The 18,920-nt window shown below is 35.6% G+C and overlaps 1 protein-coding gene across 15 annotated transcripts in view; it reads right to left on the bottom strand.

The window, feature by feature from the left end:
* The window catches only part of BPTF (bromodomain PHD finger transcription factor), a 57,221-nt gene that overhangs the window by 26,234 nt on the left and 12,067 nt on the right, over positions 1-18,920 (bottom strand). For 10 of the 15 annotated variants that reach the window (XM_069799314.1, XM_069799310.1, XM_069799317.1 and 7 more), the window contains 10 exons: positions 16,871-17,693; positions 9,553-9,776; positions 8,630-8,830; positions 7,913-8,101; positions 5,000-5,173; positions 4,669-4,874; positions 3,103-3,458; positions 2,678-2,809; positions 2,002-2,131; positions 1,077-1,212 (listed from right to left, as the gene is read on the bottom strand). In XM_069799314.1, coding sequence (XP_069655415.1) covers positions 1,077-1,212; positions 2,002-2,131; positions 2,678-2,809; positions 3,103-3,458; positions 4,669-4,874; positions 5,000-5,173; positions 7,913-8,101; positions 8,630-8,830; positions 9,553-9,776; positions 16,871-17,693 — 2,571 coding nt within the window. The remainder of the gene's footprint in view (positions 1-1,076; positions 1,213-2,001; positions 2,132-2,677; positions 2,810-3,102; positions 3,459-4,668; positions 4,875-4,999; positions 5,174-7,912; positions 8,102-8,629; positions 8,831-9,552; positions 9,777-16,870; positions 17,694-18,920) is intronic. The other 5 variants (XM_069799309.1, XM_069799313.1, XM_069799321.1 and 2 more) reach the window with 3 other exon arrangements.

Genomic DNA, 18,920 nt, shown 5'->3' on the forward strand with positions numbered 1-18,920 from the left:
TGCAATACTGCATTAAAAAAAAAAAAAATCTAAAAGCCCACCAGAGATAAAACTGTTTCATTTACTTTCTTTTTTTTTTTTTTTTTCAGGAGTCCATGTTCAGCTTTTTTAAAAAAAAAACAAATCAAAACCCCAAACCAACATCACCCCCCCACCCCCTGTTTTTCAGGAAACTAAATACCACTGTCTGAAAACCCAGCTTATTAAGAGCATATTAATTCAGACTCTGAAAATTCACATATAATTTTTCATAATTTTCATTTCTACAGCTAATCTAGAATGGACATTGGTATTCAAATGACTTTGTGCTTAACACTGTAGTGGCTATTAATTGCAATACAAAAGGCAAGATAAATCTAATTAACAATCATATAGACAACACCAAAAGCAGCAGCATCCATTTTGTGTTTGATCCAGTCAAAAGCAACAGAGAAAGTATTACATCAATATGTGAGGAAATAAATAATTTTGGTATGTAATGTAGGGTGGGCCACCATTTTCTAAATTTTAAAAGAAAACTCAAGATTAAATTTATTATAGATATGACTTGTACAGTTCAGGATGCATTCTAAAAGTCAACTGTGCAAAATTTTTCTTTTTTAATATAAATCCTTGGAATAAATAAGCGAAAAGGTGTGTTTTGAACTTTCTGGAGAAATAAATTTCTTTTCCCTTATAAAACTGTTGCTCCCAAATAAAATTGATTAATAGTATTCTGTCAATATTGGGGGGGGCGAGGGGGGGGAGAAGTGTATATATACACCAGTATTTTAGAGGTTAATTTTTGCTTGTGATTATCTACATAATTTTTATCTACCTTTAATTTACATAAGGCTATACAAAGCTGTACAAATATTACACACAGCTTCATAATTGAAACAATTTAATGTAGCTAAAAATGTCTATGACGACTGGTTATATTGACAAAGATTAGCAGATATCCACAAAAGCTTCTCTGGAACACTATTTATATCAAAGTCTACATAAGAAATAACACATGCAAATAATTAACTGAATAAGCAATAAAAAGCAGCATGTTACTTCTTAAAAAAACCGTAAGCAACACAGACACTTACTTGGTAGCAACTTTCTGTAATTTGCATTAGTATTTCCAGGCAGTTTGGGCATAAACCTGTGGACATGTGTTTTACTAATCCAGCTCCAGCCACCATATCCCGTCACTCTATATTCCTCTCCTTTTTGCTTCCAAACCTGTTAAATATTTTTAAAATAGTAGTTTTAATGGTGCTATTTGCTGCATTATTAATGTATACATTTATTTTAAACCCTAAGATTATTTTTAAAAAAACCAAACCAACATCTTTAATTTACAGACTTTTTCAAGCAAGTTGAAGTATATTTGTGAAATAACTCACTATCTAAAATTAAAGATATATCTGCTGATAATTAAATTGCTTCTATCATGGTAACATCTAAACCCCATATTTATTTCATGTAACAGTGAGAATCTATTTACCTAAAAGCTGGAAGATTATACAAGTTTTTGAATCAACCTGTATCTTTGTTAAAACAAATAAATTTAGAGCAAAGAACTACTCCAACAAAAGTATTTAATATCTACTGCAGGAGAAGATAAAGAGGTTTCTATAGTAGTTCCCATCATATTAGATAACCTTCCAAATTAAAGGCAGCTAGGCTAGATGTTTATTGTGGGGGAGAGTGGGGATGGGAGGGGAGCACTGGACAGGGACAGACATACAGACAAGATTCCAATAACCATCTAGAACCCTTCCATTAGGAAAGGCTGCATTTTGCAGACAAACATCTGTCAAATCAGGCAGTGTCACTAAGAGCATAATACATATCAAATTTAGTTCAGACCAAGATTATGTGCTTGAATACGTGGACATGGTTCCTACTCCAATGGCAGGAAGGAACTCAATGACATGAAAATTTTAAGTTTAAAATAAAAAAAGAAGAAGAGTAAGAAATCAACAATTTCTGTATTTTGTTTGTTCTTCACACAAAAGAAAACCTTACCTGATGTTTGACAGGAAATGTGTATTTCACCCATGTAGCTTGCTGCATTGTTTCTTCTTCTTCTTGTTTTCTCTCTTTTTTTTTCACTTTCTCCTTTTCTTCTCTTTCTATTGCTGTCATTCTGCGTAATCTAATACATATAGATTTAAGGGTGTTTAAGTACAGGATCTTGTAAGCAAATATAAAAAGCCGAACAACAGCATATACTAGCCCTTTGAATAATTTTAAGTATCTGAAGCTAAGAGGAATGCCCAGTATCAGGTTATCTGTATTACTTGCAACAGGAACACTACTTTTCTTGGCTATTTCAGTAAGACAAACACAGCGGCCAGCAACTGTCAAACATCAGACACATCTCATTTCTGCTTCTATGATACAATGAGAGACAAGACAGACTCCACTGAAATAAGTGTGTTGAAATTTGCTCTTCTAGTCTCCCAAAGTTTAATCACTTTGAGACTGTGGCTCAGATAAAGAAAACAAACTTGCTTTGCAGAAGCAACAACACTATAAAAATCTTGTTATGTATTTTTAGTGTTTCTGGTTGAGAAAAAACCACTTCAAGTGCTGAATGACGGACTAAATTTAAACATAATTCTTATAGGCTTCGAGGAACTAGTAATTGTAAAACAAAGTAAAGTTCTCATATTCAAAAAGATTTTCATGTTTATTTTACCTAGTATGCCCCAATGATTCCCGCCAGATTGGCAGCATGACAACTGGTTTAATTGCACATTCCAATATAGCCAGCGCTAGTGCAAATTCTCTAGGTTTGCTGCACATCTGAACAGCCTTAATCCAGTTAGACCTAAATTGGAAAAAAAAAAACCCAAAACTGAAACATATACATGCACTAATATAGCATGCTACGTTAACAAGATTTAATGGTAGGATAAAACCTCCTGTATTTTAATACTTTACTCAAATGTGCAATCCTTTTACCCATCCATCAGAAAACACACACGTTATCTTATATTTTAATATACTGAAGCACGGTGCTTGAAAAATCACTGATTTGAAAAAACAAAGACCACTGCTTAATAATAGTTAGCAAAAATCCAAGTAAAACAAGAGAACATATATTTTCATTTATTAATTTACCTGTGGGAAGCCCAGTTAGGGTGAAGGAATGATGCCGGGATATTGTTTTCTAGCTGAATAATAGTTAGCCTCAAAGTGGATATGGTAAGAACTTTGGACCCATGTACAGACCCATTCCATTTGAACTCTCCAGCAGGAGTCAGACAGAATTTATGAGAGAGATGTCGTCTCTTGTCATGGTCCTCCCTGTGCTGGTGCTTGTTCAATGCGAATGAATTAGTGGCATACTGATTATGATAAACACGGTACTTCCCCTCTTGCCCTAATTTGAAATAATTGTTGATATTTCCTTTCATCACAACTTCCTTCTTTGTGTTCATTCGGGAGACTTCACCTTGAGAGTTGACCACCAGAACCTTGTGAAAGAAAGAATGATTTTAAAGATTTACTTAAGTTTCAAGTATTTCTATTTACTTATTTATGATTTAGGCTTCAACTGGCTATATACAAAATAATAAAAATACCTTGCATCAATTTGTAGAAGCAAATAACTGTTTATCCAACAGACTAAATATATGTACTTCATCACTTACTGTATACAGAGTTAGGATATTCCCAAAGATCAACTTTAAAATTAAAAAAACCTGCCATCCAGGCTCCTCAGGAAGTCAAACAGGAACTCGTTTTGCTGAATTATGCCTACTGAGGAAGACAGCTTTGGGAAAACAGCTTCACTGAACTTAAGTAAGCTTTCTGTGAAACCCCTCCTTGGTAAATCACAGAATTCATACATGTAGCTAAGCAAACAAGTATCTTTGACTTTGAAAACATGGCATGGATAAGATCACTAATTACTCATAACAGTTCCAAATTTGAGACGTTTGTGAATAAATATGCTAAATGCTAACTTACAAGGAAAACCAGTTAACAAAAATAAAATTAACACACCAAACGACACGCAGACAACTAACTGCAACAAACTCTTCACATTCAAACACTTCCTTCCTGGAAAAGCTGGGCTACTTAAAAAAACAAAACCAACCAACCCAAAACCCCAAACCTCCAAAAAACCAACAAACAACCTACAGCCATACAAAAAATTACAAGAATTTTATACCAACTGGCAGACATTTGGAGAGATTTCATTTGCATCTGCATCAAGCAGTCCTACAATTTTGCAGTGATTGTCTTTAAATGACCATACTCTGCCAGACAGGTTTGTTATGAACTGGAAATGTGGCTATTACCTAGAAATTCAAACAATAATCAAACACAAACCACTGTAAAGTTGTAGTTTTGACACACCAGTTCTGAGAGATTTGAAGACAGAAGTGGGAGAAAATGCGTATAACTTATTACTGGCTATATAGTGAACAATTATCTAACTTTTATGACCAGCATGTTAAAGGAATGGAGGTGCACTGGGTCACTGTCATACCACTCTGTAGATAGCAACTAAGAGAGCAAGAGCAAAGGAGAGGGAGGAAAAAAGGTTCCTGTGATATTACAATTTCACCATTTGCTAATTTATTATCACTACTTTTATTTTTAAATACCTCCACAGTCTGCCAAAATCACTTTTTTAGTTTTAAAAAGATTATCAGTTTTCTAAAACAGTTTTCGTACTTCTTTGAGTTTTCCAAGATGTGCACAAACCTCTCTGCCTTCTTTATATAACTTATTTGCTTCATGTGCTGCAGCAGCAACCTGCTGGCTTTTCATCTGGCTCAACTTGCTATCTGGATTTCGTAATCTTGTGAGCATTCGCGTCGAACCTGGCGTGCCTTTCCCTGCGCCTGGAGAATCACTTCTTTCACCATTAGATTTCTCTCCTGCCCAGGAAAAAAAGGCTTTTAAAACAAACTTAAAAATTGGAAGTTTTCTATTGAGGTATGGGAGTTATAAAGTAAAAAGAAAAGATGCATAAAATTAGAGACACTATTATTAATATTGTTACCTATGTCCTCTGAAGTCTGGGATCCCCTCTCTGCATTTTCAGCATCATCAGGCGTCTTAATGGAGTCATTCTGCCCAGAGCCCAACTCACTACTGTTGCTGTTTTCAACATCTGACTGTAGAGGTGCAGCAGATGCACTGCTACTGTTGCTAGGGATCATCTGACCAGTTTCTTCTACAAAAGAACAACTTCACTTTTAATTTTTCTTTTGAATTGGATCAATGCAATTTTTTCTAGTTCTAAATTTCTCATCAAAAAAAGATTAAAAAAGTCAGATGAACATCTTTTGCTGGACTGGAAAGAAATACCCATAAAATATTAATTCCCTCCAGAGCACTGTATCCACGAAAATATTTTTTGTTCCATTTCAAGCAGTTTCAACTTTTACAGCTCTAGAGGACTGAAATTCATACTTGGATGAAATATGAATACATTTTAAATACAAGACAATTTTTTTTTCTATAGATGTACACACAGAGAACCCTCTCCTGAGACTTTGTTTTGCTTTTAGAATGCAAATTTCATGAAATTTGGTCTTCCTGCAGCTTCTATGATTTTATCTCTTTTGACTTTTTCTTGTGCTTTAGCTGCTCCTCAAAGCGTACAACTTTCAGTTCCCCTCCAGTTTTCCACTGAGTCTTTGATTGTCTCTTCTTCAGCACATTAATTCTGAGGAATTCCCCAAACTTCAGTTCAATTGGCACCACTCTATATCTAAACTCCTCCTCTGCAAACTTAAAATATCAGCCTCTTTCTTACAATCTGATGGGTCTAGATGTTGCTTCAAGCTCAGTAAGATAAATGGGTTCTTGGTCCTCAGTTGTCCTTGTCACTGTCTGTCTTGACAGCTGTGGATGTTATTGCCACCTCACTGTTGCTAAGGCGTACTGCACGAGTATGATCTTTCGACTACAGCATCAGTGAATTGCAGCTACCTAGAAATAAATCACTCCAGCTTCCCAGTAAGAACAAACCACCATCCCTCAAAACAACATCGTCTTGATTTTGTACAAGAGACACGGCTTAGCTGTTTAAAAAAAATACAAGATTTTTCTATTTCTAGAATTCTTCCAAAACATCAGGGATTCTGTTGTGATTAAGAAAGGTGACAGAACAAAACCTCCTTTTTGTGAAACATTCACTCCTAGAAGAAAGATGATTAGGTAAATATTCTGGGATTCTTAGAAGATCCCTAACCTGAATGCATCTTGATCTCTGGCTTTGCCAAGTGGGTGACCACCACTGTTCGATCCATTTCCCTTTTTTACTAAGAGGAAAAATGGAATCATTTGCCATGCCTGCTGTTTGCAGGAGAGTGGAAGCACCCAAAGTAGACTCTTAATAAAAAACTCATATCCAAATTGCATTTAACAAGGATGGTGACAGACATATTCTTGCCTAGCTTTGCATTTTACTCTTATTTTCCCCCTCTTTGGTGGTAGCTGCCTCACTGGTACTGGTTCAGTATCTCTCCCTCCCTCTGAAATGAGTGTCTCAAAGTGAAATTTCATAATAGAAATGCAAGTTATCACTGTGAATGCAGTAAATTAGACTTGAAGAAGAACCCTCTCCACACACACACACACAAAAAGAGCCCACTAAATTTAAAAATAAGCTAGAAGCTTTGGAAGGAGAAAAGTACCTGTGAAAGTATAATAAAGAAATAACGATAAATATATAAGTGAATCTCTACAATAAAATACAAATCCATAAATATGTCTGGAACAAAGTTATAGGATATGTATCTTTTCCGTTAAACCTCTATACAGTTATTTTAACTTTAAAATAGAATAAAAAAATATGAGAACAGGCAAAAATATTTGGTCAAATATCTAAAAAGTATGCTTTTTGTCCCATGTACTAGGATATATTCTGTCTTAAAAAAAGTATATTATGAGGCTTCCAGATTATGGATTAATCTTAACTTTCATTTTCTCTTCCTATTAACAAAGTTTATTACAAGGTTTGGATGCATTGACGTTTTCAAGTTCAAGAACTGCAATCTGTATCTGAATGGAGAACTATCTCTGTAGGAGAGAAAATGTTTACTACCACTTTTTAAGAACATGACACACTGAGTATGGCTACATCACGGATTAGAATATTTTTAGATTTTTAAGAACTGGAAATAACATTCTGATGATTTTAACAGCAATCGGATGTTTAGAATAACATTTGGTTATATAGTAAAGCTTGCAATAGAATATAATTCTAAATGTAAGAGAATGTCATTCTAAAATAGTACTCTGATAATTTATGTTACACCTAATCAACTACCATTTATTCCTAAATCTAAAGTTTGGTTATTTGATTTTGTTGTTTGGTTATTTGGGTTTTTTTTTACTTAGATAGTGTATATTACTACTTTTGAATCACTGAGGTGGCAGAACAAAACACATTAAAATACAAGAGCCTCTGTGCTTGTAATTCTGAAATCTGTTTAAAATTCCTAGCATGACAATTTTAATCTTGACATTTCAGTGCAATGGTTTACTCACATAAATGAAAATACTTTGTTTGTTAGTAATTTATACAGTAAATGAGAGGTTAAAATAATAAACAAGCCAGCTGCAAATTAGAATTTGAAATAAACTTTGATAAGATGCTAACAATCATTATGGATCACTATGGAAAAATAAAATATACAGAAAATAGAACATAAAAAGCTTAGCCATAGTCATCTTTGGAAGGCATGGAAACAAATGCTAATGTCACGGAGGGCCACAAATTTCAAGCACTAGTTGCAGGAAAATTAACTTTGAAATGTTAATGACAACGTAGCAGTAAAGGATGGCACTGCAAGCAAACAGCATGAGTGATATACGCTGTGAATGGTTTTAGTGGACAAACCAGATAGAAAAACTTAACAGATTCCCCAAATTACAGAGGCATTGGTAACAGTGCCTTCTGTACCTGAGAGTTCCTGAGGGAGCTCTGATGCCACCTTCTTCTCTGCCACGTTGTTGCTATCAAGGGTTTCTGACTGACACCCCATTGCGTCCTTCCCTTCAGAGCAACTAGTCTCTCCTGCAGAAGGATTTGTGTTGTTGTCATCAGTGCTTGATGTCACAGAGTTACTTTTATCCCCAACGACTGTTGCCTCTATAGTAAAATGCACAACAAAACTTTAGGGATATTTTTTAGTATGTCTTAGGATGTCATTTGGCATCGTCCATAGAAAGCAACTTCAGCAGCTTTGTTTGTCTGTTTGATAATGCTGAAAAACATTGAGCTTTTCCCACCTTTTTTTTCTTATGCTATGAGATAGTATTGTCTCAGAATCAAAGAACAAACTATTTAATTCTGATGAGGAAAACAATGTTAAAAATGTTGTAATATTGCTTACTACAAACACGTTGATCATAACCTGTAAGTGCCACCTGTATCTCAAGCCAAGGTGTCTACAAGCTAGCTGTATTTAACTTGAAAAGTAGGAAAATTGGAGAAATTACTTAACAACAAATATACAACCACAAAGGAACTGACAAATATCACCTATTATTTAAAAAATAACTTTTGGAATCATACAAAAAAAAGAAGTAAAATCACATTAACAAAGAAATGGGAGGATCTTAACTAAAGATTAACTTTACTTAAATGAAGTTGTTAAAGAAACTGACTGTGCTTTACCCTCTGTTTTCACTTTTTCTGCATCTTGCTCATTGGGTGTTTCCTCAGTTTTATCTTGGTCTCCAGATTCTTCCTTGCCTCTCTCAGCATCTGCCTGGTCATTATCAACGTCACTTTTGGCCTTTTCTGCTTCATCATCTGCTGTGTTTTTATCTTCCACTGTTTCTCCTTTTCTTGCTCTGATAATGTCCAAAATTTCGTCTACAATAGAAAGTATGTTGTCATCAGTAAAGAACAAACCACCGCCTACAGAGACACTGAGCAGAAATAAAATAAATACTACTTCTCTTCAATGAGACAAAAGATAACTTCCAACTTCTTACCGCTTTTTCCCACTTAGCAGAAACAACTCCAAAGATTTAATTATTGATTTCTCCAAGTTATGCATTTATATAGTGATGACTTAAATAAATTTTTAAACCTGAATATTTAATCTTCACATCTTCCCTAGAACCAAAGTTCAAACCTTCAGATTTGTATTGCTATTTATTGCTCCAAGGTAGATAAATTAAGATGGTGGGCAACTGCAGAGGAGATATGCATTCTTCCACACTTTCCATAATATTGGAGCTCTAATATTTTTTGCCACTCCAACTCCCATTGGATTGTTAACTGTTTATGAGGAGTTATATACATACATATATAAAAGACAGTACATCAAGAAACACTTGACAGTCAACACAGCTCCACTTCAACATCTGGAATGATCACAATCTGGCACACCCTAAGCATATCAAGAATCTGACTCATTCAGGACATCCTGGAATACATGTTACATAGTCCTACAAGAAGTCAGCACTACATAGCCATGCTGGTACCTGCATGATGCTTCTCCATCAACTTCTATAAACATCTTTTAGTAAAAGAAACAAGTATTTGATTCAAAGTGCACCATCTATTCCCATTAAACAAAATATTCTTACCATTTGCTGCAGAAAGGAAAGACTTGTTGTTGCCCCTTGCTTTATTAGTAAGGTCTTCTGTCACATCCATGTGCCGATGAATTTCTTCACGCATTTCTTCCAGAGTTTTGCATAGGTCAGCTTCCCAGTAGTCTTTGTCTAGGCATTCAATTAACTCTGCCAGCTGGATCTTTGTGCTATAGTACCAGATTTTCTTATCCTTTTCACTTTCTGAATCTTCCTCTCTGAAAGAGTATTTAAAAAATGTTAATTTTAAAATATCTGGGCAAATGACAAAAATTGGTATCAGCCTAGTTTTTGCAGAGAACTATTAAATGCCAATACCCGAGCGTGAAGAAACAAATCACATGAGGAGAGTCATATGCACCCAGTTTAGTATCCAAATACTCCCTTCTCATTTCCCTCCCTTTCTTCATCCCCTCAGAAGTTCTCATGACAACTTCCTCAGGAAAGCTTTTGAAGAGTATCCTTAAAACTGGTTTGTCCAATCTGGCAACAAGGTTTATTTTCATTACATTTACTATTACTGTAACCAGTAATCTACTACTAAGTCCCAAACAATTTGCAAAAGAGGGCATGGCTCCAGAATCCATAAAGGGCAGTGTTTCTTACTGCATATTCAGGAAATAGCAGTTAGGAAATTCAAACCATAGAATGTGACATTCATAAAATATTTTACATTAGCATCTCTATGGCATTCACCTGTGAGAGCACCAGTAAGGGACAAAAGAATCATAGTATGATCCTTTAAAATAGCAAGGGATTTCCATATTTTTTTTTATCTGGGCTACTCCATGACACCATGAACCTAAATAAAACTATTGGAGGACCACAGTGTCAAAAGCATCTCAACAGGGCCACCAGACACAAGTGAGCTCCATAAACATCTCAGGTAACAGGCTCTCCCAGAGTGCTGGAGAGCACAAGGAGGACGCTTCAAGTGGTTCTGCAGAAGGCTGCTTGGTTTCATTTTGGCTTGTTAGGTCCTGTTCAGCAGCAGCAGCCAGATCCAGGCTGGCTGTGGGCAGGACCACTCATTTCCGCAACACACCCCAGCACTCCCAATACCGTCAACACCGTATGGGGTGACACAACGATTTATCAGCCTGGCCTTCATGTGGAAGAGGAGCTAAACTACTGCTACACTTGTGCTACCTGTAAAAGCATTACAGACTTATGGCTCACCAATAATCCTAAAGCAAGTCGTCAATAGGAATGAAAAGCTGACTGTAGTTTGAAAGATCTACCATTGGAAGGTTTGTTTTGTGTTCCTCTCTACTGGCTGCCTCCACATGGCTTATACATTGAAGATGGTAAAAACTGGCCTCAGATATCCAGAAAGTCAAACCGCAAGGCAACTCGATCATCATCTATCTACTATTTTCCACACTCTATTTATGAAACAACGGTAATATTTGCAACTCAATCAGAATACTACTAAAATAAAGTGTTATGAAGTTAATAATGGCAACATTACTCAAAATTCAACTACTAATTTGTCACAACCAGTACTACAAAACAGACTTTTGGTTTTGATGATAAAACCTGGTGTATTGCAAAGAAATACTATCATTTCTCTCATAAAGGCCTCTGCTCATGAAAAGTAACTAATTCTACTTTACCCATTTACTCCTCTAGGCTACCAGTAACTTTCCATTAGTTTTAACAGGTTAGCATGGTTAAGTTTGGCAAGTTTTCTCAGGAAGACCGCCCACATACTACACATCAAAAATAACAGCTGAACACTGACAATCATTTGACTCTATGGAATATTCTATGCCTGTAGACTTCCACGTTAAAGAAAAATTATTATTTAAACCATGTTTCCTCTAAACCAAGAAAGTTATTTATTAACAATAATAGGAATGGCAGCACCTTTATTATTGTTTGTGAACAAAAGGCACAGAAAAGGAAGATAAAGGCAAACACCCAAAAACTAAGATGGAAGGGGAGATGAGAACGCAAGAATACACCTTTATATAGCAAGAGGAAAGAAAAGGACAAAACAAAATGCTTAACTAAAAAGGACAGGGAAAAGTATGCCTTCTGAATTTTCCGTGGCAAATGACCAATGGAAGTGGTGAGAGCAGGATACTGGCAGAGCAGCAATTGTAAGGCTGCTCTGGTCCTTACAAACATGACCGCAGAATATAATGCTGTTGCTAAGTTTATACTTTAATTATTTCTTAGCTCACCAAAAAGGAAACTTTAACCTTTCATTTTGAACCCCTAGCTCATTACAGAATTATTTGCTAGATAGATATGCCATTTATACATCTTCTTATGTGACCTAGATATGCAACAATATGAACACTTCACATAGTCTCATCATTCCATGATGTATAGCTGTGCTAGTACCCATTTGCCAGACAAGCAGCTCAGGCATAGAGGCTTGTACACCTTGCTTGAATTTCAATGGTGATAATCTAAGTGTTTTCTTCTTTTTCCACTGTCTCCTCCCATTTAGCAAATCTGAAACTGTTACAGCTATGCTAATGCATCCAGGGTACGTATGTATGTCACCTTAAAATCCCAAGAAGCATCTGTCTCTTCCTTTCCCATCAGCTCTTCCTATTCTAGTGTTACAAGGTTCCATTGGACTGAAAAGCAATTAACTGTTATCTTCAATTTCCCTATATAACTCAAGAAAAAGCCTTCAGTACCAGCAAAGGTATGCTATATTACAGGCCAGTAAAACCCAGAGGCACACTGTGAAGAATCAAGATACTAGACTGCAAAGAGAGTATTCTGCAGAAGGCACTTAGAGCTAATTAATCTTTCCATGTATGATTCTGTCCTGCTTTCAGCTGGGATAGTTAATTTTCCTTCTAGCAGCTGGTATAGTGTTATGTTTTGGAATTAGTATGAGAATAATGTTGATAACACACTGACATTTTCAGTTGTTGCTAAGTAATGTTTAGTCTAAAGTCAAGGATTTTTCAGCTTCTCATGCCCAGCCAACAAGAAGGCTGGAGGGGCACAAGCAGTTGGGAGGGGACACAGCCAGGACAGCTGACTCAAACTGGCCAAAGGAATATTCCATACCATGTGACATCGTGCCCAGTATATAAACTGGGGGGAGCTGGCCTGCAGGGGGAATCACTGCTCGGGAACTAACTGGGCATCAGCCTGCGAGTGGTGAGCAATTGCATTGTGTATCACTTCCTTTGTATATTCCAATTCTTTTATTAGTATTATTGTCATATTATTATCATTATTATTTTCTTCCTTTCTGTTCTATTAAACTGTTCTTATCTCAACCCATGAGTTTTACTCCCCCTGCCCCCCCCCCCCCCCCCCGATTCTCTCCCCCATCCCATTTGGCAGGGGAGAAGTGACTGAGCAGCTGCGTGGTGCTTAGTTGCTGGCTGGGGTTAAACCACAACAAATTTGAGTCCTACCCATTAAAGAACTGCTCAGATAATAATCTAGAAATGGACAATGAGGTTATACAAGAGTATTTGATTTCCCTTCTACTTCAATTTATATACCGTTTCGAGCACAGAATTTCTCTTGAATTCAAGGCTATCACAAACCTTAGTAAAAGAAGTTCAGGAATTAGCATTTTGACAAAAGCACAGACAAAAAATTAAATGTCACAAGCTTGCTGTTATGTATGCTTACACGAAATTCATATTTGGTCAGACTTCTTTTCAAGATTCAGGTGTATGGAGGTGGAAGCCTTGGAGTGTTTGTTACTGCCTCACTAACAGTCAAAGAACTACCACAAAAAGCATTCTATGCGATGCACTTTGACAAAGTTAGTTAAGATTTAAATTAACAATTAAAAGGTTTAAGCTGACTTTCCCTGAACATCTTCTTGCGTTGGCTAAAGGGACACTGCTTTTACCCTTTGAAGAAATCAGAGAGGCTATCACAAAAAGAAGATGGAAAGATGCAAGTCTATACAAGGACCAATTCCCAATGCTTTTCTCTGACAAGCCAGACAGATTTGCCAGCTTGGTGCTGGAGAGGTCTACTTAAGTCTCCAGGGGAATCAGTTGAGTCACATACATTAAGTGAGGCCAAGCAAGGGAGAAAGAATCACAAGACTATTCCCTACCTCTCTCAGCCTCCTTCACTGCCAGGAACTGTTCACTAGCAGGCTTTAGAGGCAAGTTTTAAGACTGATAAAAATGACAGCATGGAAGATGCTAGAAACTTTCAAGTAAAGTAATAGCAAAGCAGATACATCCCTTCCTGAATTCCATGCTGATACAATTAGAAACTGAAAAATTCAGTAAATTTATTAAAGTAATCTATTCACATGAAGATCTGAAACCTTTTTAATAACTTGTAGAAAATAGAGAAGGACCCACTAACAACATAAACAGTGCAACAAATCTTGCAGAACAAAAGCTAAAACTGTTTTTGACCATCGAGGAAGATGACATACAACTCAGGAATAACAATTTGTGTCTTATTTCTGCTATCAACATGAAAGTCAATGAATATTTCATTATCTTCTTTCATATACATTTGACAAATCCAAAGCATTTCAATATTTCTAGAGAGAGAACTCATTTAGTTCGTCAGCAGTTTACTAGGAGAATACAAGTCGAAGTCCTATATTTCCTGACTTGTTAACCTGCAGAAATAACCTTCACAAGCAAAACAAATGCAACTGACCCACAGACATAATTCTAAATTTGTTAATGGCTTAAAACAAGAACAAAATTAATTTTCTCTTGCCCCCCCCCCTTTTTTTAAATCTTGTTGATGTTTGCTAATGGGGATGTATGAGAGGAGACCTCCTCAGTGTCCACTTTTCCATCTTTGTAAAACAGAAGAGGCGGAAGAGAGAAACAAAACCACAATGATGGGCTTAAACAAGGCTTATTACCCTCAGCGAGTAATGATCATGGAAATAAAAGTATCAGTGAGTAACAACAAGTCTACAAAACCGTTTAGAAGATGGCAAAACCAATTGTATGATTGATTTATAACATTTGTAAGAGGGGAAGGGAGAATAAGTAAAAAGTCCTAAAAACCCCTTTGAAAAACAAAAAAACCCGCAAGTATTTAGGATTTCTGTTCTCTAATCCCCCTGGGCAAGATTTCAAGTTAGTGTTCGTGCAGATTATTTTTAGATCTGTTAGTTTCCTCTGATATATTTGATCACATGGCATTGGTAAACACACTCTATTCATCTCAATAAAGTTGATATGTTAATATCATTTCATGAATGTCACGTTTTACCATTTGGCAGTTATCCTTTAAGTTATCCTTCAGTTATCCGAGACATCAGGTGTGGTTTGATCTCGTTCAGTATATATATGCAAAATTGTTGGGTTTGCAATACAGCATGCTTACTGAATCTAAAGGGCGTTAAAAACTTAAAGTACAGAGTTTAACATCTATGTAAATTATTAAAGTTGTATTTCCCTGGAATTTAGTTATGTAGTAAATACTTCTGTCCCCTTATGAAATGGCTTTAGCATAAAGTTTTAAGGCACATTATGCATAAGTTTAATTATGTCAAAGTTCTATGAAAAGTCTAGTGGAATTGGTTGGTTCTGTACACCCCCCACCGCACTGTTAAAGAGTACTGCTGCTGCAGATCTACCAGAAAAACTGTCTATCTGTTTTTTCTTCCGATTCCATGGGGAGGATTTGAAAAATTTTTAATCCAAACCACATACTTCAGAAAGAACTCATTTTGGAAGCATGCACAGGTACATTTACACTAGCAGGAGGCATGATGTCTAATGGCAACAGGAAGGATAGCAACTAGCACGGAAAGATCTTTCAACCTAGATGATCCGCGTGAGAATACAAAAGAAAGTCAGGAAACAATTAATGGATGAACTGCATTTCTTCTTGTCTTTATAAACACAAAAATATTTTTCTATTTATGTTTTGAAATGTTTTAATCACTATCGAAAAATCAGTAAAATGGAAAATCCAGTAAAAATTTTCCTTTTTCTGTGTTGTTTACAGTTCTCATCTATTTTGACTTGAAATGGAATACTGATTGATGTATTTTCTCTTCAAATAAATCCCAATTAAGATACAAAGCTTACATTCATAAAACTTAGTTTATGATTTCTGAAACAAATAATTTGCCTACTAAACTCCTAACAGTAGTTGACACTACTGTGGCATTTATAACCCGGAGAAACTAAAAATAATCAAACATGGACTCTTTCTTTACAAATGTGAAAGAAGAACACAGGAAACAGAGCAGCGATAATACTTAATGCATCAGCTAACAAAACATTAGAGAAAGAGCACTATATTTTAAAGGACTAAAACAAGTCCTTAGAAGTGTCTTGTTTGCAAGACGTAACACCATCAACAGTCCTCACAATGCCTTTTAAAGACACTGGCTAATATCTTAACATTCACTGTAATCTGTTTTGTATGAAATTCTGTTAAGGTATCCAGCTGTGGCTTATTTTCTCCATAATACTGAATGGAAAATTGTACTTCAAGAAATCTAGTAAAATCTCTTTATTTCTCCTAAATTAAGAATACCATTGATTTCACTTAAATACTGTTTCTCCTCCATTATGAGAACAATTACACAAGAATAGTCTTTTATAAGAAAAAACAGTCTTTAGCTATTTTCCTGTGAAAAACGTAGAAGTATTTTTGTAATTTCAGATTCAATTTTTCAGGTAAAAAAAACAGGGCACAATGCCCTCACTAACAAGGGTTTGATTATTCTTAATGCTTTGAGATACATTAGTATCTCAAGACCAACCAGTAACAGGAAATTGTGTTAAACATACAAAGTAGGTCACCCAAAGACAGGCATTTCTTGCTATTTTGACTTTGTTTACACCTATAGAAGTGTTCACATACAACACTTTCTGCTTTTCTAGTTAATAGATATGGTGAATACCTTTAAGTGCCTCTGAAAGTCTTAGCTTCAAAGGCAGACCATCAAACCAGCACCAGTATCTAACAGCCAAATACTATCTAGGCAGGTGATAGTAACCAAAACTAGTGTTCTATACACCATGTGATCACAAAGAGAGTTTAACTACCTTTCAGTAACTTCTACAAGAAACTGGAGAGTTCTCATTAAAATTCCCTTTCTCTTCCTCACATTCATGTGTTTTAGGCACATTAATATTAAGCCGGAGGCACTGGGTTTCTTCCCCTTTTTTATATATAGATCATGAGAATACTTATTTTGGAGAAAACCGATGGATTAATTACATGGTTTTTAGAAATCTACTTACAAAACAGCAAGCAATTTATCTAAAGAAAAAAACATTTTAAGATGGCAACAATAACTTACAGAATATATTAAAAACACATTCAAGGCAATATTATTGTTCAGAAAATACTAAATTATTAGTTTACTTACATAATGATTCTTCTGTTCAGGAACCAATATTTTCGTCTATGCCGGTCATATCCAATAGGTTCATGTCGAATGTATGGTTTATTTTTTTGGATTTCAGCAACACAGTCAGTTACTCCAGGCACCTTATGTGCTACGCAGACCTCACACTGCCATTCATCTTCTGGTACCTCTTCAAGAGGTGGTTTCACACACTCCAAATGGTACACAGCTGAACAAGTTTCACAGCAAAGCAAATCCCCAAGTTTGTGACAAACCCTACAATGATCATCATACTGAATAACACCTTCTGACATTAACTCTTCACGTGCAATGTTTGTTGTAAGAAACTGATCCACTAAGAACTGCAGAACTTTGATTTTATTCTCTACTGGTCCATAAGGATAGTCCTCTGTCTCTTGGTAAGGAAGAACATGATGGTACTCCTTGTCACTCTCACAATATACCCGCAGAACCTCTGGCCACGTCATTCCATCTATGAAATACAAAGTGGAATTAACGCTATCTTTGAGGTCAGCAGGTCCAAAGGTAGTATTTGAAGTGTCTTCTTCACGTAAAACTGCTTTTAAAAGCACTATATGCATCTCAGCCATAAGTGTGCACTGCTCTTGACTTACCAGAGCAGCACAGAAGTCCTCAAAACGAAAAGGAGACAGGCGTAAAACAGTGCCAAAGTTCCTTAGTACCTCATAGATGGCAATAACATTCATTATATGCTCACTAGGCACCATTAAGTCCTCTGAGGATTTAGGAAACTCCAAGGGTGGGATATCTTTTTCTTCCAATATTGGAGAACGAGGACGATGCACTCTTTGTCTTCTCCTACCTGGAATAAAAAACAACAATAAGAATTTTGCCATTCACAGGTCAAAATGTTTAAACACCTATCATCAATGACTGTGTCAAACTTTCTAAACTATCGCAAACTAAGGATTCACATCTTCACAGTTACATAAATGTGGTAATTCAGCTAATAATCTTATACTTAAATTAACAGTATGAAAATAAATACACAAGATATCGGAAGTTTTGCTTTAGTCACAGCAGTTGCATTTTCCATATAATATACATCTACTCAATCTTTAAAATGACATCTAGAATTTTGATTGTTTAAATTAGTTAAAAAAACATTTCCCTCAGCCAAAATATTAATTTAGAATTTTTTCCCATTTTTATTCAGCATGACTAGTTTACCATTCCTTCTTGGAATTTTATCTTTAAACTTGAAGCATCAAGCTTCAAACAACAGATATTTTGTATTAAAATATTGCAAGCTATTCTCCTGTCCAGCAATAGCATACAAGAAAGATTATTTCAAGCAGATGTCCTAGGACATCAATTTCAAGCAAATTAAAATGCAAAAGAGCACCTAAATCACTTTGTCCACTGCTTTCTAACTAGAATATTTCTCCTGGATACCTACAAGCCAGAAACAAAAGTTAAATGTGATGTTTTATGAAAATGTTTCAGGAACTCCCAATTTTTCAAAAGAAGCAAACAAAAAACCCATGCCCGTGCTTCAATAAAACAGCAGAGATATCCACAGAATGAGAAGGAGGTAGAATTATGGACAGAAAAAGACTAATACAAAAAGCTAATCTGAAGAGCTGTTTCACTACCTAAAAGAAAAGACACTGAGCGTAATTAAATCAGTCTCAGATGCTAATTCAGGTGAGATGCTAACTTTCTTGCCTTTAATTCCACTATCCTTGATGCCAAGCAGAAGGAAAAACAGAAGAGGAGAATTTCTGTACATGGCACTACTAGACAGACGAAATATTTCAATCTTCTATCGAAGTAACGAAACAGTATCCAGCTAAATGCAACTACTTTGCAGCTATCAGTTAAAGTATTAGGATGCACTCATTAAACCTACTTCCTTTTTTTTAAAAAAACCCCAAACTTAATCAAGTTTAGACAATCTCATAAACTAATCATAAAACAATCATCTTGGTTTAAAACCAAGAACTGAGATGAAAATGTTTTTAGGTCCTCTGGAAAGCATATTAAGATTCTGGTCAACAACTAAATTTCCTAATTATCAATTCTACAC

Source organism: Haliaeetus albicilla, chromosome 12 (genome assembly GCF_947461875.1).
Source record: "Haliaeetus albicilla chromosome 12, bHalAlb1.1, whole genome shotgun sequence".
Classification (NCBI taxonomy): domain Eukaryota; kingdom Metazoa; phylum Chordata; class Aves; order Accipitriformes; family Accipitridae; genus Haliaeetus; species Haliaeetus albicilla.